Below are 27951 nucleotides of genomic sequence, written 5' to 3'. Positions count from 1 at the left end.
TGTTTGGTATAATGAGAGCACCTTGGACAAAACTCCGGCGTTTTATCAGCGGTGAGTGGATTCTGACTTAACGTTACCTAAACATCTCTGATTGCGTTCATAAAATCAACAGGTATGTCTGTGATTGGCTACAACGCGCAACGCGGCAAAAAAACCGTTGTAAACAGAAACTATGACCAGATATGAAAAGCCCCGCCCAGGCGTTTTTGAAATTCTAAATTCTATAACTTTGCAAATGGTTTTCTTTAAGCATTTTAAAATACCAGACAGACATTGTAAACAACGTTAAAAACTTGATTTTCACCACAGGGGGTCTTTAAATATCGAAACATTATGTACATTAACCAAATACAATTGAAACTGTACACTAATAAAATCAATATTTGCAATTATATACATGTATAATTGCTAATATTCATAGATATATTTTTATTACTTTCAACAGATGTTGAACGTGCATCATAAAATTATACACGGATAACCAGCAGGTGGCACTACTGACATAAAACTAGACTCATTGTGATTTTGTTACTGGTGTGTTTAATTAGGTGGTTTTAAGGATTTTTTTATGTATTTGCAGTCACATGGAGTTTGAAAAATTAATATAGGCAAAATGCACAAATGTAAACTACCCTTAAAAAATAGAAAGTATGTAATATTTTATGTTTATGCTTTTGGAAGAAGTAACAGTTATACAGTGAAATATTACATTCTAAATTGCATGTACTTTTTATAATTTACTTTAAAATGTAATTGATTTCTGAGATGGCAAAGCTGAATTTTCAGCACCATTACTCTAGTCTTCAGTGTCACATGATTCTTCAGAAAATATTCTTGGAAAATAAAAGGAAACATTTGTTATGGTTTAATTGATGAATATAAAGAACAACATTTATTTGAAATATAATTATTTTACAACATTATAAATGTCTTTAATATCACTTGTGAATTCAATGCATCCTTGCTGAATAAAAGTATTAAATTCTTACAAAACAAATCTTGCTGGCCAGTAACTGAACAGTAGTGTACGAGAAGATTTACATTATCAAAAAATCTGACAGTTTTGGAGACCATTACTTGCCCCTCACCTTGCCAGCTATCATTGCAGACACAGAGCTTTTCTCCAGTGAGGTCGCAGTATCCACGGTCAGGACTGCCACAGTCATCCCAACAGTAGGGAATATCACAGGCCTCACCTTTCCAGTATCGCTCACACTCGCAGTAAACACTGCTGGAGATGGAGTTACCCGTTGTACACCTTCCATGACCTGAACAGTTATTAGGACAGGAGTTGATCCTGAAAAACGCAGCAGGGGGAGAGTGGTCAGGAATGTATATATTGATTATATAACAATTGAAAGGGGGGAGGGGTCTCATTGTGCTTTCTCTTAATTAAATGTGTTCTCCTATGATGCCTGATGAGGTTAGAGAACACCTGACAAGAGATCAGAGACCATTCCTTCATCCAGAATCACTCCAGACCCTTTAGATTCACAGCTCCATGTTGTTGCTTCTCTTCAGTTCACCCCACTAATTTTCTATATGGTTTCAGGTCAGAGGACTGGGATGGTCATGACAAAAGCTTAATTTTGTGCTCAGTGACCCATTTTTGTGTTGATTTTGATGTTTGTTTTGGATTATTATCCTGATGGAAGATCCAACCACGCCTCATTATAAGATTTCTAACAGAGGCAGTCTAGATAAGCAGTTTAGATTGTTTTTATCTGTTGGTATTTGATAGAATCCATGATGTCATGCATCTAAACAAGATGTCCAGGACCTCCGGCAGAAAAACAGGCCCACAACATTAAAGATACAGCAGTATTTTTAACAGTGGGCAAGGCATTGGGTGCTCTTTATCCCTGTTTGTACTAAACCCATCTGGTGGGTTTGCTGCTAAAAAGCTTGGCTTTTTTAGTTTCATCTGACCGTAGAAGCCAGTGCCATTTAAAGTTCCAGTCGTGTCTGACAACTGAATATGCTGGAGTTTGTTTTTGGATGAGCAAGGAGAATTTTTCTTGAAACCCTCCCGAACAACATGTGGTGATGTAAGGGCTGTTTGATATGTTTTTAGGTTATCTGACCCCAAGACTCAACTAATCTCTGCAATTCTCCAGCTGTGGTCCTTGGAGAGTCTTTGGCCACTTAAACTCCCCTCCTCACCGTGCATTAGGACGATATAGACACACGTCCTCTTCCAGGCAGATTTGTATCATCTTTAGAACCTCTTAATTATTGCCCAAATGGTGGAAATGAGGATTTTCAATGCTTTAGCACTTTTCTTACAGCCACTTTTTATTTTGTGAAGCTCAACAATCTTGTTCTGCACATCAGAACTATATTCTTTGGTCTTACACCTTGTGATGGATGATTAAGGGAATTTGGCCTTTGTGTTCCTCATAGTCATGGCTGGACAATTTCATGCTCCTAATCACTCTGGTGTGCTAAAAAAATGTAAATATGAATGGGAATACACTTTAGAGATATTTTACTCATATTTTAATTTCTAGGGGTGCCAATAATTGTGGCCAACAAGCATTGGAGAAAAACATTTATTTCATCATGAGATTCAGTTGTTTTACTTCAATGCTAGGTTAGAATTCTGTGAATTGTTGAAAGGAAGATCAAAAGGATAAACAATGCAGATTTATTTTCACAGCCACCTTTGCTCATATTTGCTCATATTATATATATACATTAAAGCATTGTGACTGTATAACCATACTCACGAATACAAGATGTTGAATCCTGTAAGATTGTAGGCAGCATCACTGAAGAAGTGTAACAATGCATATCCAGATGTGGTCACCACCTCAGGAATGGTTTCATTTCCTTTAGTCTCAGGGACAACCAGGCCACTGGACATGCAAGAGTATGACACACAAATGAGACAGGAAAGACTTCCTTCCTTTGTGTTCACATATTCCACTCAGCATGAAGACAGCTGTTGCTAAGCAAGCAGCATCACACGCAGGATAAATCTCTACTGCATGCTCTTGACTGTCCAATATTCTACTAATAAGGAAGAGGATAAGCTCACTATCAGTGCTTCAGCACAACAAAATGGACGACCACAGAGATGCAATGGACCAGACACTGCACACCAACATGAAGACACAAACACACACACTAAAGTACACAGCAGGTCATCTGAAAACAAGGCCTATCCCATTAAAAAGGCATAAGAGATAACATTTGAGAGGTAGAAGAAAAGAAAAAGAAAAAGAGAGAAAGGATAGAGAAAATAGAGTGAAGCAAACAGACTGCTTTCATTTTTAATGTGGTACCTAACTTAGGTAGTTAAAAAGCATAGGGAGACTGACTTTACTACGTAATTCGCAGTGCTTCATAGAAGTGGATGGTCACTACAGAGTTCTTTTGGGGCAATTTGCATGTTCCATTTTTCTAATCGCTGTAGGTTTTTTTGCAAAATCAAGTGTAATTTAGTTTGTCAACAGCAATTCCAAAAATCAGCAGTAAATTGCCATTTGTGGGCACTGTTAAATGGCCCTGCCATTTATTACGCTACATTCTAGCCATTTTAATTAAAGCATTCATCATTAATTTCCTTAATGATTGCAGATGAGGCTAAATTATGAACTGGGAAATAAACTAAATTTAGTGGGTGAACAGAGGTTAACACCCTCGCTATGCTTTCAATTAAATTACTGTATTGCTAAGGGAAAAAAGTCACAAGTTCACACAAATGAAACATCAGCAAACATTTTTTTAGCAAATTTTATGGGTGACGTAGTCTGATTTGATTTTGAGATTATATGCACTGTCTTAGGCCAACAAAATGCAATTCTGTTTGACATGAATTGACATTTGTATCTGCTGTGTCAGTTTGTGTGTATTAATGACTTTGACTCCAATATCACTTACCTAAACACAGCTACCAAAGGTGCGTAAATCGAGTCTCCATCAAAGACATACATGTGATCCCAACTGCACTCTGTGGCAAAATGGTTGAACTTCAACCTGAGCACAGCATTTGGGCTAAAATATAAAGCAGAAAATGTGTTATTTTTTTATAATTAATAATAAGATAAATGCATTTAAATCTAATATCCACTAATGTCACATAAATAAATAAAAATTTAGCTCCAAACATTTTTTTTATTTGAATTCTACTTTTGTAAGTTGCTTTGAACAAAAACATTTGGTAAATAATAAATATACAGTGAGGGAAATAATTATTTGATCCCCTGCTGATTTTGTAAGTTTGCCCAATTAAAAACAAAAAAGAAGGGTTTATCATTTGTATGGTAGGTTTATTTCAACTGATAGAGAGAATATAAAACAAAAAATCCAGAAAAAAGCAGCATACAAATGTTAAAAAAAAAGATTTACATTTTAGTAAGTCAAAAAAGTATTTGATCACCTACCAACCAGCAGGAATTTTGGCTCCCATGGATTGGTCCCGCCACTTTTAGAAGATACTCCTAATTTCAGCCCGTTATGTGTATAAAAGACACCTGTCCATAGAATCTGTATCTCCCATGCCAACCTCTCCACTAGCATGGGCAAGACCAAAGAGCTGTCAAAGGACATCAGGGACAAGATTGTAGATCTGCACAAGGCTAGAATGGCCTACAAGACCATCAGCAAGAAGCTTGGTGAGAAGGAGACAACTGTTGGTGCGATTATTCGGAAATACAAAATAACCATCAATCGCCCTCGGTCTGGAGCTCCATGCAAGATCTCACCTCATGGGGTAAGGATAATCATGAGAAAGGTGAGGGATCAGCCCAGAACTACACGGAAGGAGCTTGTTAATGATCTCAAGGCAGTTGGGATCACAATCACCAAGCAAACCATTGGTAACACACTACGCCGTGAAGGACTGAAATCCTGCAGCGCCCGCAAGGTCCCCCTGCTCAAGAAAGCACATGTACAGGCCCTGCCAATGAACATCTAAATGATTCAGAGAAGGCTTGGGAGAATGTGTTGTGGTCAGATGAAACCAAAAAAGTGAGCTCTTTGGCATCAACTCGACTCGTCATATTTGGAGGAAGAGAAATGCTGACTATAACCCCAAGAACACCATCCCTACAGTCAAGCACTGAGGTGGAAACATCCTGCTTTGAGCCTGTTTCTCTGCTAAGGGTACAGGACGACTTCACCGCATTGAGGGGCCAATGGACGGGGCCTTGTACCATAAACTATTAGATGAGAACCTCCTTCCCTCAGCCAGAACACTGAAGATGGGTCGTGGATGGGTCTTCCAGCATGACAATGACCCAAAACATATCGCCAAGGCAACAAAGGAGAGGTTTAAGAAGCAGCACATTAAGGTCATGGTCCATGGAATGGCCTAGACAGTCTCCAGACCTTAATCCCATAGAAAATCTGTAGAGGGAGCTGAAACTTCGAGTTTCCAAGAGACAGCCAAGAAACCTTACTGATTTAGAGAGGATCTGTAAAGAGAAGTGGACCAAAATCCCTCCTGAGATGTGTGCAGACCTGGTGACCAACTACAAGAAACGTCTTACCTCTGTGATTGCCAACAAGTACTAAGTCATGTTTTGCTTGGGGATCAAATACTTATTTGACTTACTAAAATGTAAATCTTTTTTTTTTTTAACATTTGTATGCTGCTTTTTTCTGGATTTCTTGTTTGATATTCTGTCTCTATCAGTTAAAATAAACAACATAAAAATGATAAACCAATCTTTTTTCTTTTTTTCTAAGTGGGCAAACTTACAAAATCAGCAGTGGATCAAATAATTATTTTCCCCACTGTAAATAACAAAGACTGAGAGATAGCTTGACATAGTGGTACTCACTATCCTTCAATCAGCCAAGTGCATTTAGTCTTGTACTTGTAGTTAACTGGTCCATCAGTAAGTGATCCCGATGACTCCGTCAACCTGACAAAGAAAAATACAAGGATCAGCTGACATCTCAAAAAGGCCTTGATGAAACCAAAGAGAGAATATGATAGCTACAGTATATATGTGAATTCAGACAGTTGTGCACATGTGAATATATATTTTTATTATCTAAGATAAACCCCTACTTATTAAAAAAAATATAAAACTATAGAATAATAACATACACATTGTAATGTCTTCAAAATATGCAATTATAGAATATGTAAAATCAAAACATAAAATCAGATTTTCACATTAAAAAAGGTCACTGAATGCTTAAAAAATGCTTTGGAAACTCCTATTTCCAAAAAATACTTTAAGGTCCAATGGAAAACAGAAAAACAAATGTAATTCTTAGCATTTTATTTGATTAATCAAATTCAGTATAAACTTTGTTTCATATATGCTTGATTTCAGTGCAATAACACATGAATAAAAATTCAAGCATGTTTGAAACTTGATGAAGTGTGTGATATTAGGACTTGAGAAAACATTGGCAATGTTTAAAAATGACTGACATTTGACATCTTGACTACACAGCCTGCCCAGTAAAATCCCAACCTGGTCCCATGGCATAGACGTACCTGGGGGCACTTTTTAGCGAGACCGTTTTTATTAAGTACCTTACAGCACGTTTCACCGCAGTTTCAAAGAGAAATGTCCACTGAGTGGTGCTAAAACACGGGTTCAATATGTAAACCCTGGCACATTTTTATTACGTTGATATAGGTACGTATTGCTGTGTTTTTATGACGTTGCTTCAGGTACGTATTACGGCGGTTCAGAATTCAAATATCAGGGGGCTGTCGCTAAAAATGAATGCTCTATCGTGTTGGAAATATGCCCTACACCAAACCCAACCCTAAACCTACCCGATAGTGTTGACAAATGCAAAACCGATATAAAAACGTATTTGTTGATACAACCGTGCTATTTGAACTTCCTTATATGCAGATTTGAAATGTTTTGTCAAACTGTAGATACACGGTATTCAAACCGGAGCTCCTCACCTTTCAAGTACGTCCCTGTACTCCGTGAGCTACCGAACAAACCTACTGGCTATGAAAACCCATAGATATGAAGCTGGATATGTGTGATTCTAACGTTCAAAGGCATCAGTTTTCAAATCTCCCAGCATATTAATATTGTTTTGAAGTCATAACATGATATTCATCAAGTAATTGTGCAAAAATGATGCTTTATTAATCGAAACTCTGTAAATTTGTGTGAAAAGGAATAAAAGGCTTCAGAGTTTTACTGCCTCTAGTGTTCATTTCTTTAGGGAACTGCAGTGATATGTACTCATTGGTACGTATTTCGCATCTCACTAAAAAGTCCCCCCAGGTACGTTTATGCCATGATCCTCTACAGCAGGGGTTCTCAACCCTGGTTCTGGAGGGCCACTGTCCTGCAGAGTTTTGCTCCAACCTTGATCAAACTCACCTGCCTGTAGTTTATTAGTAATCCTGAACAGCTTAATTAGCTGGTTCAGGTGTGTTTGATTAGGGTTAAGGAGCTAAAATTTGCTGGACAGTGGCCCTCGAGGACCAAGGTTGAGAAAGCCTGCTCTACAGTGTCCAGTGTCACCATCATGAAACACCATCCACGTGCGCCAACAAACTGGTCATGTGACACTGGCACAACCACCTGCTCCTGATTCATCCTCTTTCCCCTCATTTTCCATCCCTCCTCCTCCAACACAGAAACGAGGGACATAATCCCAACGGATTGAAGCAAAATATACTCATTTGTCTGACAGTGGAGGAGGGCCAAGACCAGAATATTACAGAGCCAGTCACAGCAACTGCACATCAATCAAGAGATCAGCTTATCCACCAAAAACCATGTTTATCACACAAACAGCACAAGAGGTGAAGATCACCAGCAGCACCAGCTACAATGAGTCAGAGCATAACGTAATGAACAACTGGCACAACAAATCACTCAACCCTAAATGCAGTGGACAAGGTGTTTTCTTCAGTGATGACCGCAGTATTAAATACAAACATTATGACTTCTGTTTTGAGAATTCTACAGTAGTGAATCACCCGTGACCCTTGTTTTGCAGTACAGTGGCTTTTTCATAACCACCACCCATGAAACACTGAAACTTTAGGGGGGAAAAACTTTTAGGAAAATATGACTTTTTTTATTATTTGACATTTTATTAAACAAGTTACACTCTCAAACTCAATATATATATTTTAAAAAAAATTACTGCCCATTCAAAAATAAAAGATGTGTCATAATACATAGCCTATTTTATGATGCAGAGTCCATTTAACCACAGCTTGATTACTGTTTATATACTATAAAAATTATTAATTTTAATGTATTTTAATACTGGGGTTTCACAAACTTGAATAACAAATTTTCACTATATATTTATGTATAATATCAATGCAAAAAGCCTGTCATCATGTCAATCACACACTGATCACACTGTGCTTGTGTTTAGACTGGGCCTGGCTGTAGCAGGAGCTCAAATGGAGGACAGAAAGTGATTTTAGGTCGGGGCTGAGGCAGATGACTAGAGATCCTCAGGCTAGCACAACAAGCATGGCACTATCAACAAAAGACACTTGCCTACTTTAATGAAAAAAAGGGCCTTTTCTGCTTGTTTTTGGAAATCAACAACCTAGAAAGTATCTTAGTCTATTATTATTTTTTATTATGACTTGGCAATAAAAAAAATAGATGAAAATGGATTTCACCATCAACATCAGAAAGACAAAAATCAAGGTTTTTGATTTCTCAAGGCTCTGCGTAGCATGGAAAGAGGAATGACTGTCTAAAATAATATGGCATAGTTGATTACTTTGATTTCCAAAAGGCTAATATGGACTCAATTAACTTTATACTACCTCTGATACAGTGCTTTCTAAATGCATATAATTGATCTTATTGTGAACCATTCATCCATGCATATTTTTCTTTGGTAACACTTCATTTTGAGGTGTACTTACTATTATATAATAACAATAAGTTATGCACAATTACATGCAAGCAACCCTAAGCCAAATCCTAATCTTAACCCTAACCATATATGATTGCATGTAGTTAAATAATATTACTCAGTACTTAAATGTATGATTAAAATAAACCTTAAAATAAAGTGTACATTTTTTTAATTAAAATTTAATTGCAGGCTTAAACCCTGCCCATTTCTTACAATCGGCTGCAATAACCAATGGATAGGATCACTTAGATTTCACTTAGATGTCTAGAAGGCAGTCGTGGCCTAATGGATAGAGAGCCGGACTTGTAACCTGAAGGTTGTGGGTTTGAGTCTCAGGTCTGTCAGGGATTGTAGGTTGAATGTACAGTGCACTCTTCTGCTCTCAATACCACGACTGAGTTGAGACCCTTGAGCAAGGCACCAAACACCCAACTGCTCCCTGGGCGCAGCAGCCACTCAGAAACTGCTGTACACTGACCCGTATAACAAATTAAAACCTACTACACTGTATTTTACTCCATGCAAATGTAATGAGACAATGGATACCATATTCTGCTCAGTCACAGCTGAACACACATCTTTCTGAACTGCAACCACATACACAGATGAATACCTCAACAATAACTTGCGACTTTCACCTCAACACCTGAACTCTCTGAAGCGAACAAAGGCTGCTTTCAAACAGAAATCATTATTAAAACAACAAGGCCTTTAAACCATACAAAGATAGAAATATGTAGCAACCCAAAGAGACACACTCTGACAACAAAATGGACGAGATCAAATTTCAGTATCTCTGAGATAGTTTTAAATCTCCCTGGAGTCTCCTTACAATAGTTGAAATAGCTTTAATAATCATAACATTAATAAATGTCTTGAACTGCACAAACCACATCTGGCAAAAACAGACAAAATCAACTGAAGTTATTTCACCGCAAAGCCAGCAATGTAAAGAAGTCAACTGTGATGTGTTTGTTGAAATAGTTTGGAATGAACATTGAAGACTGGTTAAAAATTACTTTTGTAAAAATGTAAATCTACCTTCAACTATACTTGATAATAATAAAGAAGAGCACTACGATCTTTCTTCATTAGTTACAAAAACCTCATTTACAACTACACTTCTTACTAGGCAATGTGGTGAAATCAGGGCTAGTAATTTCATAATAAAAGATTGTAGCTTTAATCACGAAATGGAATTTATTATACTGGTAAATATTTTGCAATTGTCTTGTATCAGACAATAAAGAATTAGCATGAGCAAAATCCTATAATACTAATGAAATATTAGTGCAGGGTTACACCTAACAACGAGACCCTTGAGATATGCATACATACACATATGCATAAATGCACACAAACTATGCAACACATGTGTGCATTATTGGATTACGATTAAGACAAAAGGGATAGTGAATGTCCGTCAGCAGGGGATGATCTCATCTTCAAGACAATGCAGAGTCCAAATGTGAGCTATAAAAGCACTACTGTTACACTACAACAGCACTGCCATTCTAAATGAAGGCTGTGTCATTCTTACAAGAGGTGACAGGACTATTCTTAGAATGTGTTTATTGTGGGATGGGAACTGCTGAATTAAATGGGCACTTGGAGACACAACATTTTCATTTTTGTGGTTAACAAGTGTCTGATATGCCCTGTACCACATCGTAAATGTTTTTATTAGAGCCACTCTTGCCAGCTCAAGCAACAGTAGATCCTTTGAAGCATTTATGTTAAAAGAGAAAAAGATGTGCTGGAAATATCACTTACTCCTTTATTCACAAATACTTCAGTTTTTACTGCGGGTGGCGGTTTTCTAAAATATGTTTTCTCTAGGTTTGGGTTGTTCCACTCCAGTAATAGTATATATTATACAGTCTCAAAATATTTAATTTGTCTAATTTTATTGGTCAGATTCACAACACTGTAACATTTTATGCTGCCCACACACCACAAGATTTTAACACTGGTCACTGACATGTTATCGAGATCGCCAACCAGCGTTGGTCATAGACTTTTGGGTTCCCTAAGCAAAACTTTTTAAGGGGGGCCCTGTCATTGTGTTCACAAAAATACCCCAACCCCTTAATCTACTCTATCTTCTTTTTTTAAGTTACTAAAGTTATTCAGTAAAGAGATTGATTCTCTCATTTTCTTTTGTTGTTTGATTAACATTAAATGACAGAGAGAGCAACATTTTTTAGGCTGCTGCCACTTTAAGACCAAATGTATGGATAATGACAAGCACTCAACTTTCCCTATACTGTTTATTTAATGTATTTGTTCATTAACAAGACACAACTGACTGAGCTTAAGTAAAAACTTGCCAGGACTTACATTTTGACATATTTTATACACGTGTATATCACAAAATTTACGTACTTTGCTTATAAGAAGGAAAACCTGAAAATCGTTTCTCTTTCATGTCAATCGTTTCAGGCAAATCAGTTCTCATTCATGAGTGATGATTTCTATGTGTGAATTATCAAAGGCAAGATCTTAGAGATGCATTGCAGATGCCCAAGAGATATTTATGTTATGTCTGCCATACACTACACCACTTTTAAAGTCTTCGAATTACTGTTCTTTTCACACTACCCAACTGTCTTGTCAATGTCAATTCCAGTCAAAACAAATTTCACACAAGAGGACTTGGATTGCAGACAGATCTGAAAATGTGAAATGCCACCACCCTTTCTACAAGATTAAATAAATCCTGCATATAGATTAAATATATCCACTGCTAGTGTTTTGCACATACAACAGAGGCACTGTGGAGACCTAACAATGAAAGAACTGGTCATTTTTCTTAAATAACCTTGACCTGCTGGCACTGTCCTTCATTAAAAATGAAAAATCACTCATGCTTAGAGACAATGGGGGCAGCAAGGGCAGAGATTGATATTTGTAGGTCTTTGACGTATAGTCGCGGCTCGTCAATTTCCCGCCATCCACTCATTTATCTACTGAGCCAGGGATGAAAACCCCACTGGCTTTTATATTACAACCACAATAAGGTCAAGAGAAAGTTAATAGAACTTCACAATGGCCAAGCCTTAAATGGTCCTTCACTGCTCGTCTACAATGCCTCAGTGCTTGACGTGAAAGATCAGAGCGTGAGGGTCTCATGACTGAACACACATTTAAATATAGACCAAAGCATGAAAAAGTTAATCTTTCAGAAACCCAGAGTGAGTTGTTTTAGGGACTCTTTTAATGCTGCAGTGCATTTGACAGCAACTTGCTTGCTAAAGGGATTCATATCGGAGAAGAGCTATAGCACATTGCAGACTGAATGAATCACATTCTTTTCCCCAATACAGAGCTGTCTTTTTTGATGGTCTGGTTTGACAGCTAAACCTCACGACCTGGAATATTATTGTAATGGAATTGGCATTTGAGTTCAGAGAAGAAACACACCCAACCTCTGCTTCCTGAGGAAACTTGTGAAATGATATTTATATTCTCTGCCTGATCTTCCATTTGTGCTACTCATTCATCAACTCATTACTGGTATGAATCAACTAGTGTAAATTTTATAAATAACATGTTATGGCAACTGCTTACTCTATGATCAAATATGGCAATTTGCTCATTTACAGGAAGAGTTTGCCCAAAAATTAAAATGATATATTTATTTACTGTACCTCATGTCATTCCAAACTTGTATGACTTTCTTCTGTGGAACAAAAGCAGATATTTTGAATAATTCAAACAGTTTTGGTTACCACTGACTTCCACTGTATGAACAAACAAAAACACTGAGATTTCTCAAAATATCACAGACAGAAGTATTACAAGAAAGAAAGTAGCACATGTTTGGAACAACTGCATGAGTGACTGCATCCAAAAGCACAGATTATTTCAGAATTCATTCATTTTTGGGTGCCTTTAAGATGATAATATGGCTAGAGAAGCTCTGCACTGATGCTGTGAACAAAGCCATCAGATGAAGAGTTTAAGCACATACTGTACAAGATTAAAAGAGGTCTGCTGTCACACAGTTTGATTCACAAGTTCTGAAGAAGCTGTCATAATTACTTCATGATGTTTCACTGTAAGTCGAAAATGCAGACTCTTAAACTAAAGAGCTTCTCCCCGCCTGAGAATAGATGAAGGAATACTTTAGTTTGGAGACCAATTCCCACTTATAACTAGTTGCTTATTAGCATGTATAAAGTACTAGCTTATTGTCTGATTATTACTCGTAATCATAGTTAACAGTTAGTAAATAATGTTTGACCAATATAAAATAAAGATATTAAATAAAAATGTACAACATTAAACTAACATCACTTTTTTTTACAGAAGTACCAAGGTTCATAGACAATATTGTCTTGGACAAAGCACAGCCTTGGTGTTGTTTGAGAATCACTGGTTAAAAGTAATTTCCAGCAAAAGACATCACAGAAAAAGCATTTCGATGCTTGATGTGTGAATAGTAGCAATACAGATAAAACAGAGAAAGGCATTGTTTGTACGAATAGTAGATGTAAAAAGTAATCCAGCAGTTTTACAACACTTTTGCTGTGAGTTCACTTCCCAGTGACTGGAGTTCCATTATTTGATCTTCTGCTGGGAAAAGCAGTTCCCATCAGCCAAAAAATACTGCTGTAATAGTGAAACAACCATTCCCTGAGGCTTGGGATAACAAGAGAGCAGTGAATTGTAATGTTATCTGTATTAAGGGCAGTTAAACACATACAAACACAAAGGGTTTCAGTGGTCGTGCCAGCACTTACAAACACAGATTACAGAGCAGAGCACCTGCTTTGATGCTTTGAACCAGCACAGCCTGTTCAGTTGATATCAATAACGTTCTGCTGACAGCAGAGCCCTCTCAGCTCGAATCAACGACTGAATATCAGTGCCTCCTCAGCACTACACTAATCCAAATTTATCCCATCAAACCACTTCAGAGACAGAATGGATTTCCTTTCAACAGGACAGGACAGGATAAAACTAAAACATTCCCACAGGTTATACACTCACATTACACTTTCTACTGTCCGGACAGGATTAGTTTTTGTAGTAGTTTTTGTAAGAAGTTTGAGTAGCAGCTATTTTTGAGGCGTTTGTGATTTCTTGTACTGATTCAGATGGGATGTGGCCGCTAAGGAAGGTCAAGTGTTTTAGTTCATCAAGACTTGTATACTCTTCAGAAGTTTTACTATAGTATTACTCCAGTCTTCAGTGTAGCATGATCCTTCAGAAATCTAATATGCTAATTTGGTGATCAAGAAATATTTATTATTATTATCAATGTTAAAAAACAATTGTGCTGCTTAATATTTTGTGGAAATAGTAATATTTTATTCAGATTTCCATTTAAAACTACAACTAAAAACATTTATTTAAATACATGGATTATAAAATATAAATATTAGTTGAAGCCCTAAAATAGAACTAGAAATAAATGAAAACTAAAACTAAAAGTGAATTTAAAAATATTAAACCTAAATAGTAACATTTAAAAAAAAAGAATTAAAAAACAAAAACATTATTAGAAATGAAATGAACCTGAAATGATAAAAATACAATTCTAATTTATTTTATTAATTCAAAATTACTCATTCAAAACATTAATTAAATCTATTGAAGTCTATATAAATAATTATAAAATAACATAGGCCTAAATATGTATACATATATGTATAGAAGAGATTTCTCAGAGGAACCCCAATGTTAGTCAAAACTAAGAGGTAATTTCCACCTTAATTCTCAAAGGAAATTGTCCCCCCCTGAAAAGAACTAAACTGTTAGTTTTAATTTAGAGCCAAAAGAAGAGCAAGATAGACGGCTCAGCAGCAATAGTGTCATCACATTGATTTTAAATCAATATTTATTGTATAAAGTATAGTAGCCTACGTAAAGACTTCATAGTAGGTCTGAGAGCACTGGTGTCCAACTGAATCTTGGTCCAACAAACAGAGACAAACAGGATGTTGAAATCATCCAAACATACCCATCTTATAAATAAAAACCAGACTGGAGTAAAAATGTTCTGACGCAGACACAGAGAGACTGTAAAAGTGGTAATTAGTGGGTGAAGTCTAAAGCGGTTTAGAATGAGACTATGTCTAAGTGTAAATGAACATTTACTATGTTTTCCTATGAAGCCCTTTGTGGTGAACAGACATTAAGTACATATTAAGAGCTAAAACAGAGCTTGATGCTCCAGTGTGTGCAGAACATCAGCAAGCTCAAAAATGACGTCAAAATGTTTCAACTGTGTATGATTTGGGGTTATTTATAGATTTGTGAACATACAGTATATTGCTCTGCCATTTATGTCATCTTCAGACAACAGTCAGGAGAAACTGAACCCACAGGATCACACAGAACAGACAGTGGCATTTAAAAAAAACAGAGCACGGCTGGGTATTGGATCACAAGCACAGATCACAGCGATTAGTGCTGAAGTCTGCCGTTCCATCTCCCTAATGAGAGGACCTGCCACTGTGATTGTACTGTGCAGGATTACAGGATTAAAAACTGCTTTATGAGGCAGCATGTGAGATTGTTCTGTGATCAGTGTGGCCTAATATAAATAATAAAAGAGGCTACAGAGAACTCAATCATTAGTTAAAGATATAGTTCAACCAAAAAATTGAAAATGTGTCATCATTTACTCACCCTCATGTTCTCAAAGCCAAAACAAATACAACAGCAGATGTTAGGGAGAATGTTACTGATTGACAGCCTCAATCACTATTCACTTTCACAGCATCTTTTCCCATATAAAGTAAACGCTGATTAAGGTGGTTACATCTTTGGTGTACCACAGAAAAAAATACAGTCATGCAGATTTGGAACAACATGAGTTCCCATGAACTAAAAAAGAAAGCAGCATATTTTTATTTAATGTTAATTTATAAATATACTGTGATTTTTTTTATTTTATTGTTTTTTATTATTGAAGACTGGAGTACATTTTACAAGAAAATACTATTTTAATCTCTATTTTAGTTTCTACTAAACATCAGTAGTAACAGTGATCACACACAGGAAGCACAGGGGATGACAAACCCACCAAAATAATTTCCTACAAGCCAGCATGCCTGATATTCTCAACCGGGAAAAAAACCCACCAACAACCCCCTAAACTTACTTAAACATGCAAAAATTTACTTTTTATTCTACAAACAAGCACACAAAGTCTTCCCAACACACCCTTGCCTGAGGATTAGTGTTTACTCTCACGCTTTTCTTATATGAATGTACTAGGGAGCCACTAAACACTGGCCATCTCCCAAACTGTACGACTGCCATGGAGGATGAGGGGCTGCGTCCCTATAGACAACAGATCTGGCCTCTTAGCCCTGCTCATCTGGGCCTGCTGTGAGGAATCGGACACAGCTTGTGTACACTAGAGCTCATGTGCACTGATGCTTCTCTGCAGTCAGCCAAGAACAGACCCAGAGTTCAACTCAAATAATCAAAGCCCGCTGTGGCGTTCAGAGCACCACACCCTGAACAGAGCCTTCAGAATCATGCCTGCGAGGTGATATCATAGAGCCGAGGACAATCCCTCAGGGATCCTAACTGGCTGACTGACAAGCTTTCTGTGTCAGATTGCGGTCATTTCCACCCCTTACAAGAGGAAAGAGGGAAGAGAAGAGCATATACTGGGCTGCATATAGATGCAGTTGGAGTATGAAAAAGAAAAACAGTGAGAAAGTGAGAAAAGACTAAACACAAGGCCAAAGGGTGGAGACAACAGAGATGATGGATGAACATGGATGAAAATTATAACTTACACACATTTTTGTTCTTTGATGAATATAAAGTTCTGAAGAACAGCCTTTATTTGAAATAGAAATCTTTTGTAGCATTTTAAATGTCATTTTTGATCAATTGAATGCATCTCGGTGCTGAATAAAATGATACATTTCAGTGAACAGTACCATGTAGATAGATAGAAGGATTGCAAAGTCTTTAGGACAGTCTTTAGGAAATTATCGCTTAAATATTCACATTTAGTGGTGGGTGATATATGAGCAAAATCTAATATCATGATATTAGTCATTTTATTTCATGGTCACGATATATATCACAATACAGTTACTTTTGCTTTAAATGAGGTCGTTGTGATATCAAAATTTGTGATTCCATAGAAATTTCATAATTCTTGTCACTAGTGTCAATATCACAAAAAACTAATGGTAGTCTAAAAAAAAAAAAAATTCAAGCTCACTGAAGACAATTAAACAGTTAGCGATTAAATAAGAATAAGAAACTAATGACAAGCAATAGGACAAAAAACTACAGTAGCAAAAAAATTATGAAGAAATGCTACATACAGTGGGGAAATAAATTATTTGATCTCCTGCTGATTTTGTACATTTGCCCACTGACAAAGAAATGTTCAGTCTATAATTTTAATGGTAGGTTCATTTGAACAGTGAGAGATAACAACAAAAAAATCCAGAAAAACGCATTTCAAAAAAGTTATAAATTGATTTGCATTTTAATGAGTCAAATAAGTATTTGATCCCCTATCAATCAGCAAGATTTCTGGCTCTCAGGTGTCTTTTATACAGGTAAGGAGCTGAGATTAGGAGCACTCTCTTAAAGGCAGTGTTACCTTTGTTTGTTGTTATTCTGTCTCTCACTGTTAAAACAAAATTTGTCAGTGGGCAAATGTACAAAATCAGCAGGGGATCAAATATTTTTTTTTCCCCACTGTACATTGTATAAAGTAATCAAATATCTAAAAACACTGCATATTCAAATTAAATATTTCTTCTTCTTAAAGTTACAAAAGTGATTTAGTCAAGAGCAGTGAGAGGTTTTCTCTCTTTTGTTTGATTAACATGAATGACAGACTGGAATATTAGACTGCTGTCACTTTAAGCGCTGCCTGGATCCAATAAAATTGTCAGCTGTTTGCTTTCCCTTAAAACCTAAATTACTGTGTTTAGGAAACTTGCAAAGACAGACATTTTGACACATACATACAAGTGTGTGTTCTTAACCATTCAAAGTCTATAAAAGGGCAAAAATAACTCCCGCACTCTATGACGACCATCTTCACGCATATAGCGAAATAAATCCTCTTTCACAGCTGATCGCATTTCAACAGCTTAAAATCACTTGTTTTTAAACTGCAATGTTTAAAAACATGTGCTAACGACAAGTTTTCATGACACCATAGCACAGCAACGTCACGTGAGCGCGTAACCGAAATAGAGACGATAGTCCAAAATCTCTACTGGTTGACAAATTCCTACCGGTTAATCATGTCTACCAGTATAACGTTCACCCCTATTCACATTGTTGCTTTATCTTATATTGCCAACAAAACCCTTGCAAATAGAATCTGTATTCCATTTAGTTCCCAGACATCTGGGTGAATGACAGAAATTGATATGTTAAGGCAAGGGAGCACTATTAAAACTGAGAAAAAGAGCAAGATCCACAGAAAGAAAAGTAAGTGAAAAACTGGATAAAGGATAATTACATGCAGAGTTCACATGCAGGTTTTGTGCTGAACTTCATGTGAACCATCTCTCTCTACCCTCTTAAAATGTCACCCCTGTAGTGAAGGAGAAAGAGCGAGGCTGAGGAGAGAAGATGAGAGCGATAGAGAGAGGATAGGGAGGATGGGAGGAATGGAGCTGAGGATGTGTTCCAGCATAGACGATCAAAACAAGCCCAGCAGGAGCACTGGAAGACACACCAGAGACTCAGTAAAGCAAACACAGTACAGGTCAGAGGCCTTCAGAAGTGACCTCACCCCCTGCACTTAATACCTCTTAATCGTTCATCCCATTACAGTCAGATATTATTTAACCATAAGAATAGGATAGAAGTACCTTTCTGGCATTACTGTGGCATATTACTCTAATGCGATGTGATGCAGCAGAAGTAGCCATGTGGTTTTCTAACAATGGTCTCAGTTTACAAAAAGGCATCAAACTCTGTTGTTTGTCTGGTTTCAGGTGCACCACTGAAATTTTTCGTTGCTTTTTTAACTAAAGGGCATAGCTTAAAATGACTTTCTGTGGTAATCAACAACATGCCACAGATGCTGTAGCTAAAGCCTGAGTTGTACTGAACACAGAACATTCATTTTATTAACTGAAATCAACCCTCGTTTAAATCAGCACTGACATTAATCATTACTGTCTGGCCCAATTAACTGGTAAAAATGTAGCAATTCCTTGTCAAATTGAGGTTACTTGACCAGTTTAAATGATTATTGATTGTTGGACTGTTGAAACAGCATGTCTCAGGGACAGAAATCCTGTTATCTCGTAGTGTAGTACAACACACACATAAACCTTACAAAATCTTGAAGAAAATTCTGGAAGTAAAATTATCTTACACTGTCAGGCTTGCGTTTGTCATGTCTTGTGTTTTGTTCCCCATATGCCCATATTTGGTCTTTCCTGTTTCCTGTCCTCGTTTAGTTTGATTATCTGTTAATTTGGTTCCAGGTGTCTCTAGTCTTCCCCTCGTTATATTCGATATTTATAGTGCGTTCTGCCCTGTGTTTCCTGTCCGGTACTGAATTGTCTACACCCTGCTCTACTTGTGTGTTCCTGGTGATCTTGTCAAAAGACTGTGATTGTGAATCTCCTTTGTTTCCTCGTTCATGCGCTGTAGCAGCCGAACCGTGACACACATGATAGAACCTTAAGACAGGTTTGAGAAGTTCTAATAATAGTAATAACTAGTAACTAATAACTGTAATAACTAGAGACTGCTAATTATTTTATAGATATTTCTGCCATTTAAGCAGTTTTATCTAATCAGATATCAGGTTTCTAATTTTGGATTCACCAATAAATGGCAGCATTTTGTGGGCGCTTGAAGAATTGTTCGCATGTCATTTGCTGTCAGATAGGCTGCAGACACCCTATTCCCTAATCCAAGACTAAAAATAGCGCTTTCAGCAGGGGTTTCATAACCTATATTCTATATCATGACAAAAATAGGAATAATTCTGATGAATGAAATAGACTCATGTAATTTATTTGCTGTTTTGCTTGTTACTTTCTGACAATACAATAATTATTTGAGTTTATAGACTACTTTTTAATTTGAAAATATTAAACAGTCAATTTATTTTTCTGTTTATTCACTGTTAATTTCAAATATTGCAATTATGCATTCTGTTTGCTACCTCAATTCGAATTCAGGAATTAAACTGATATTCACAATTCAATTCTGAAAGCACAACCAAATGGCGCTTTTTATATATAATGTGGTTAAAACACAACTTCTCAAACCTGATTCTAAATACACTTGAATGCACAAGAGCACCAGCTTGCACCATACCTGATTAAAGAAAAACAGAGGTTACAGACAGAGACCACAATGAGACAGACGGAGAGAAACAATATCAAAGAATCAGCAGTGACTGACATATAAAGACACAGGTCTTCAGTCAATATGTAATATGCTACACCTGTAACGGGATGAACGAGACATGTGGATCCATTTGCAAGCCTTTATTAATAAACAGTCAAGTAGCTGACAGGGTCAAAACACCAGCAAACGGGTTTGGCACGGGCAAGACACAAGAGTAATCCTAGGGCATGCGTGGGTCCTCGATTGGTGAACAATATCCAGAGGGCTTTAGAAGAGGGGTAGTCCGATAACAATGAGCAATATTCCAAACGAGGTAAACACAGAATCCGAAACGGTGAGACAAGGGTAAATCCACAATACAAGGGTGGGAAACAGGAAACAAGACTATAAACAAGATAAACTAAACTTAGACTTACAAAACACAGAATGGCCCGGTAAGGCAGCGAACACTTGGAGAGTGCTAAACGCAGAACCAGCCTCGGAGCTACACAAAAACACAGAATGGCCCGGTAAGGCAGCTAACACTTGGAGAGTGCTAAACGCCGAAAAATACTCAGCAGAGAGGAAGAGGAAGTCCATGGTTTAAGTAGGGTGTGTGATTGTGTGATGGTTCTCAGGTGTGAGTGTGTGATTGAGACAGCTGTGTGTACTTGTGTGCAATGAATGCTGGGAAATGGAGTCCAGGGTAATGTATGACAGTCGGTGTGGTGTGAGAGCCAATATGATGGAGAGGTGACCTCTTGTGGCAGTTGGACAAAAGACCACGAACCGGATTCGTGACAACACCTTTCACATTTAATTCAATGTGATATTTTCTGTTACTTGATCAGCAAATAACATATACACAACAAACTTGCTGAAATGAAAAGAAAACATGAATGCAACAACGTAATGTAAAATAAAGCTGACCATAAGCAGGCAAAAGGTATCCCAGTCAAATTGTGCATGTGGGAAAGTTTGAGGTGAGGCTGGAGAATGTCCTTTCCGGGCTTTTTTTTCATTTCAGATGGATTAGTTTATCCTGAAATGGACAGATGGTCATATAAACAACACGCACTCTGAGAGATCAGCAGAAGGGCACTGTCACATGAAAGGTCTGTGAGTGACATTATATTGGTCTGACTAGCGTCTTCATCCACTCATTAAATGGCATGTATACTATTCATCCATACATTCACAAACCCTCAAAAATTCATCTGGGCTGTGAATTACAATAATGACACAACATAACTACAAACGATGACTCCTCGTGTATACTTGGGGAAAAAAAATAATTACACTGACCAGAACTCTGACGATAACTAACAGACCTCAAGTGTTACTGCAACAACATGTGTTTAACAAGCAAAGAAATCATAAGGATAATTATCACTTGGCATTTAGGTTATTGTTCTGCTCACAATGATACTGACACAAATTTACCTTCATAATAATATTAGTAGCCTAAATGAGAGGAAATGCATTTGGTTTGCAAAATTCTACCATCCACTATGACCCCTGAAGGTTCAAGGACCCATTTCACATATTTTCTTTTAAAATGAGCTCTAAAGTACGGCATTGCATGATGTCCCCTGGCATACTGTGCCACAGTAAAGACCATCAACAAGAGAATATTTCTAAAATATCTGTATGAAGCTATTTTTGACTACCTCGGGACAACAAGTATGTTCCAGGATGGAGTAAATAAATTATAACTGGAGAGCAGTTTGTTCATTTTTCCTTCTAAACCAGAGAGACATACATAACATGTTTCTAAATCCATAAATGTCAAGCATGAAGCCATGAAATCTCCATGCAGAAAAGTCAGTTAATTTTTACATTGCACCTTTCATAAACATATCTTCAAGGCCTATAAACCACGCACAATGATATGCACTGGCATGGTGAAGTAATTGAATTTTGGACTTTTTCTCACAGTATGTTATTAAGGAACTTGGAAAAACTTTGAATATTGCACACAAATCCTTTTATAAAGCTTGAAAGCACCCCCACTCTTTGTAACTACATAAAAAAAAGGATACAATCCTTTTAGTACAATGATTCAGGATTTCTCCTTTTGTATTTCACAGTGAAACAAAAATTATATATGGCTTTGGAACGACATGAGAGCACATAAATGACAGAAATTTAATTTTTTGGTGAACTTTTCCTTAAATCTCTTACTGAAAAGCGCTTTTCTGACAGATTACATGGCATTTTGAAATTAAACAGAGATCTGTGGAGATTGTCAAAGATAAGGGAAATACAAGGTCAGATTCTTCAGTTAAGCTCTTTTATAAGCTCCTCACCTTCCCAGAAGGCACTCTGAGTGACACTGCTCATAATGTTCTAGGGACTATTTTTAGATATACAGCATTAGAGTAACCAAATTTTGATGAAAGTGCTGCTGAAAACTACACATAGGAGATATAGACTCTGTCTGCCCCTACTTTCACACGTCGTCTGGACCCAGAAGTTATGATAGCAGAAGACACTTACATATGATTGAATATAATCAGCATGGCTGATTCTTCAGGGAGAGAGCACAAGGCCAGTTCAAACACTCTAAACACACCACATCATTATCCCTTACTAGAGCACAATGTATTTGAACTCAAGGAGGAAACCATTTTCAAGCACGAATGTAATTATACCTCTGAATTCAACTACTTAACCACTAAATGTGCATTTATGTATTCTAAATCTTTAGTTTCAGCCGCTGGGAATAGGAATACTCAGAGGTGCTCATTCATAGCTCAGGAGATTTTATTGAGTTCTCAATTATATTTCATTTAAATATCAACTTTGTTTCAGATCTTTCTTCTAAAATTAAAATAAACACAACTGAGACAACTATGGACAAACGGTAGTAGTATAGAGCCATATAAAGTGAATGTGTGGAAAACTACACAGACAATCCTGTGCTGAGATAGTTCGATAAGAAAAAGTTATTATTAAAAGTATGACATTACTTAGATCTCTTCTGCAAACTGGAGATATGAGATTACTCTAGTCAGTTTTGCAGCAGTCTTCATTTGCTCTCCATATGATCTCATTGGTGTCTCAGTGAAACAAATGAGATATTAAAGAGATCTTTTCATTTATTTATCTATAAAATGGGTAAGTCAAAAGACACACATTTCTGAATGCACACCAGAAGTTAACTTCTTAGACCTGATGGGAATCTAATGACAAGTTCATCATGAAAGAAATATCTCAATATACATACATCAGTTATATTTTATTTGATGGTTTGCTAGATACAAATGTGTCCTTTTTGTTAGTTATGACATGCTGAAAAGATCTGCATATTGTCTTCTGACTTAACTAACGTTATACAGCAACTGTTGTAACCTTTCAAGAATCAGTATAGCTGGCTATAATGGCATTATGTAATAAGCATGTATTAAGTAATATTTTTAATGCATGTATACCAAATTAAAATTTTTACATATCTATGTAGGCTACAAGATACGCTACTGAGGATGCACACAGTTGTAGACTAGAAAAGAAACCTAAACCCCTTTTAAGCACTTAATAACAGTAAAGCAAACATTTTTAACCAAGAAGGATTGCTCTTCCAACGCCACACTCTTGTAATCCGCCTTGAGGGTTTTGCTAACGCCACATGTAGCCTAAACGATGTTTGCAAACAATGAACCTGTTACACGGAGGGGAAAGCTTTACTTACTTGAATCTCCCTTGGCAGTGTTGACATTGATCCCCAGCCCATCCCCGTTCACAGACGCAAGTTCCATTGATACATCTTCCAAATATGCAGTTTTTATCACAGGTTTTAGAATAAGATCCTTCAGTGCACACTAACAGGTAAAACACCATAAACGTGAACAGGTAGGTCCTGAGCTCCTGAGTCCTACATAGGAAACACCTCGTGGAGAAGCGTGGAGACATTCTTCTTCTGCCAAAATCCATCCTCCTGATCTCCTCTGATCTAAGTCTTCATTAGACTTTAGCTTTTAAACTGTGAATTCTACACTCCTCGTAGTTTCGTTACAATTTATAGTTTGTCATTGTCACAATGCATGGATTTATTATCTCCAATATGTAACGTAACTTTCTCCAGTCAGTTCTCGAGATAAAGCATTTACTTTAGTGCGTTATACCAAAAAAAAAAGCCTTGGCGTCCAAAACCGTGTCATTCCAAAAAATAGCGACATCTGAGATACAGATGTGCAGTCATGTTAAACTGTGCATCCATAGTCGCAAAAATGATTTCAGCATGCCTTCTCAAACAATAAGTCTCGCCTTTGTTTCTCTCAGAGATGCGCTCGGAGGAGAATGACAGCGCAACTCCCATCCAAAACAATGTGCAGTTCCCCGCTGCTGCTCCTGCTGAGCCTAGAGCCAAAGCCAATGCCGAATCTCACTACGGAAAAGGTCTGGCTTATGAATATTAAGTAGCTTACGCTGACGTTGCTTGTTAACCTTCCTCGAGCATTCTGTCGGTCACGTGACGCAATTAATATTCAAGAGCCGATCCTTTATCATAGTAGGATAGGAAACTAGTCGTCTTACATTTAAAGCGATAGCGCCCTATTCCAAGCATTGAGTTGTGCAGAACATCGCGTCAAGCGGGTCATCATGAGAGTTGTGGTTTCGTGCAATACAGATATTTTTGGGGGAGGTACGGAAGCTTTAAGAGACCATGCAGTTTTTGGCTGTTTTGTTAAGGTCACAACTTAAAGGGATATTCCACAAAAAAAAAAAAACAGAAAATTCTGTTATAATTTACTCACCCCATGTTGTTCCAAACCTGTATGCATTATTTATTCTGCGGAATACAAAAATATTTTGTCAGTATTTTCAACATAAACGTTGTTTCTCGCTCTCTCTCTCTCTCTCTCTCTTTTCTTCTTATTGATCTAGAGCAATGTAGCAGTGTTATTAATTATTATTTATGCAAGCATAATTGATATTTTGAATTTCAAAACGCTTTTATTGTTGCATTTTAAATTTAATATTATAAATAATCTTTTATGTGGTAATTTTATATAGTTTTTATATGGTTTTTATATTTAGCGATATTTATTCATTTATTTTTTTAAATTAAATTTAGATATAGTACTTTTAGTTCCTTATTGCATTTAGCTGTCAAGGCAACATTTCTAATTAGTAAGTGTTTTTTTGTTTTTTGTTGAATATTTATAAATAAAAATTAAATAGTTTTCGTTTATGGTATTTAATAAGTAAAATGCTAGCAAATACATTACTACTACTGTCAATAAATCATTAGGCTAACTGGAATGTTTATGTCTCAAACAAACATCAACATCTCCTGAGAAATATGAGTCATATTTCTGGATCAGAATATTTATTTTAGATTGTTTATCTGCTAAATTATCTATTGTTCACTTCTCTGAGTTTAATACCTCTTACGTTTCCTCAAAACAGGCCTAGAAGCATGAAGTTATACTGTTTTTTGAGGATGATGATGTTCTGTGTCTCCTGTATGAAATAATATGTGAATTAGAAGTTGTCATGTAAACAGCATATTAATAATGTCACATTTGGAATAACTGGCATAATTTGGCATATCCAAATTAAGATGCAGATCATTCTGGAGTATTGAAGATATAGTCCTATGCACTAAGTTTGCAGGGAGGTAATGTCATCAACTCTTCTGGACAAATTCTATACATCTGTTCACAAAATAAAGTAAACCATCATATGAATAAATAAAGAAATTATTTAAAAGTTTATTGCTGAAGTTCTTCTTTTTGCAGCAAATAAACAGTGTTATAAAATATTATTTCCATTCCTTTAATTTGTTGACACTGAAGTTTCATTGTGCTTTTGCAGGGAATCATTTGCAGTGATCATTACATAGGACAACAGAAAATGACTGTATGCCAGGTATAGACAAATAAAGATGTATTATCATCTGGGTAAGAAGTCAACAACATTCTCAGAAGGCCATACTCTCCACTGCACACTCACAGTGGGAGAGAAATAAAATGATCTCACTCGGGAGAACTGCTCTTTCTCTCTCAGGAAAATTAGATTGGCTCTGTTGATAGAAACCAAGGAAAACAGAGAAATGTGGTATCCTTTGCATTCATAATAAGGAAAAACTTTGATATTAGCCATATTTGTACCATTTTATGTAACCTGGCTGTCCCACTAGAAAGGGACATAATTGAGGTTGATTTCAGGGCATGGGAAGCAAAACCAGACTTTATGGGCTGCTGTAACAGGGACTGCCATTTGAAGATTTGCCAGCTGAAATTTGAGCAAATTTCATATCAGTTTAGATGTTAAAGTAAGTCATGAACACATGCAAAACACACTGAAGAATGACAGCAAACCCAGGCCTCAGTACTCTTGTAAACGGCAATGTAATATATAATAGCTAATAAAAAGAAACTAAAATGGTTGTCAGACTCACAAGTATTAAATGTGGTTCATTTAAAATACAAGGCCCATGAGACAGTTTTGGTTTATTTTGTCGTGTTTTAGGTTTTCCCTCTTGGATAACTTTAAGTAGGTCATAGTGAATACATTAGCCAAAGCACCTGCAATGGAAGTGGTTGTGGAACTCTTGACTAGGAGGATAAACATGTGATATCACATTCTGTAAACGATTTATAGCAGAAACAGATTATGCAATAGAGCCAACCATCTGTAGAACAATCTGACTGCAGAACACACTCTCTCTCTTCTGTTGTGTGAGCTAGTGAGGGGCAGAATCCTCCTTCTGCCTGTGTAACGGGGGCTCAAACAGCTGACCTGCTCTTTAGTCAAGAATGTTCCTAATCTTCTTTTTTTTTTTTTTCTTTCTACATCAAATTCATTGTCTCTCTCTGTTCATGAAATCACTATAAAACCATTCTTTCTAGCTTCATGGATTTACTTTAAATTTTTATTTTATGTTGTTATTAAACCTACATTTAGAAAATAGTAACTCAGATTAAACACACATACAACACCATCACTGTCACCAGACCTAAACAATCATCTATTGCACAATAACAGAAACTATGATCCAGAGAGAGGGAGGTTGCACTGTTTCATCCTAGTCTTTATCACGTTACTGATGCAGAAATGATGTGCAGCTGGAGCTGAAAACAACACTGAAGAAATGGCAGTGTGTATGTTTATGTGTCTAGTGTTAAAATACGTTACATAGGCTGTCTATGAAGTGTTTTACCAGGATATAATAAAGATGTGTAGGTGCTGTATCATTTATTTAAGTACCCTATAAATATGTGTTAGAGTGATGTGTGTATTCTAAAGGCTACCATAAAAAATGAATTTATAATTTTAGCTGTAATGTTACATGACATCCACTTATGCAATTTATATATAATAAGCTGTAGTTCAGTGGTGACTGTTTTTATAGGGCTTTCATATGAATAAATGATATTATATTAAGATATTCTAGCGCCCTCGTGTGGTGAGATACTGAAGGTGCTGTAGGGACACTAAACTACTTTTAACATGCACGAGACTAGTAGAATGAAAGTAGAGACAGACGACAGAGAATATATTGGACATTTGAGAATATGACAATATATTTAGATAAGAATATATTTGGTACATTGATGATTTGTTTAATTCAGATTGTCCAGATGGAAAAGAAAGCAATGAGGAGTTTTGTGTTACTCTTAAAGGGATAGTTCAGCCAAAAATTAAAATTATGTCATTAATTACTCACCCTCATGTCGCTCCAAACCTGTAAGACCTTCGTTCATCTTCAGAACACAAATTAAGATATTTTTGATGAAATCCAAGAGCTTTCTGACCCTGCATAGACAGCTATGCAACCACCACATGGGCCTCGAACGTGTCCGTTGC

At 36.6% G+C, this 27951-nt stretch overlaps 1 protein-coding gene across 1 annotated transcript in view; it reads right to left on the bottom strand.

Moving 5' to 3' along the window:
• LOC306882266 (attractin-like protein 1) overlaps positions 1-24503 on the bottom strand; it is a 268000-nt gene extending 243497 nt beyond the window's left edge. Inside the window, exons 1-5 of the mRNA XM_079436781.1 lie at positions 23828-24503; positions 5790-5873; positions 3886-3999; positions 2730-2858; positions 1089-1297 (exon numbers count right to left, since the gene is read on the bottom strand). Coding sequence (XP_079292907.1) covers positions 1089-1297; positions 2730-2858; positions 3886-3999; positions 5790-5873; positions 23828-24069 — 778 coding nt within the window. The 5' untranslated portion in view covers positions 24070-24503. The remainder of the gene's footprint in view (positions 1-1088; positions 1298-2729; positions 2859-3885; positions 4000-5789; positions 5874-23827) is intronic.
• Positions 24504-27951: the final 3448 nt, after the last annotated feature.

Source organism: Barbus barbus, assembly GCF_936440315.1.
Source record: "Barbus barbus genome assembly, chromosome: 16".
Taxonomy (NCBI): Eukaryota; Metazoa; Chordata; class Actinopteri; order Cypriniformes; family Cyprinidae; genus Barbus; species Barbus barbus.
The sequence above is the reverse complement of the archived record's forward strand: the minus strand, read 5'-3'. Positions and strand labels throughout refer to the sequence as shown.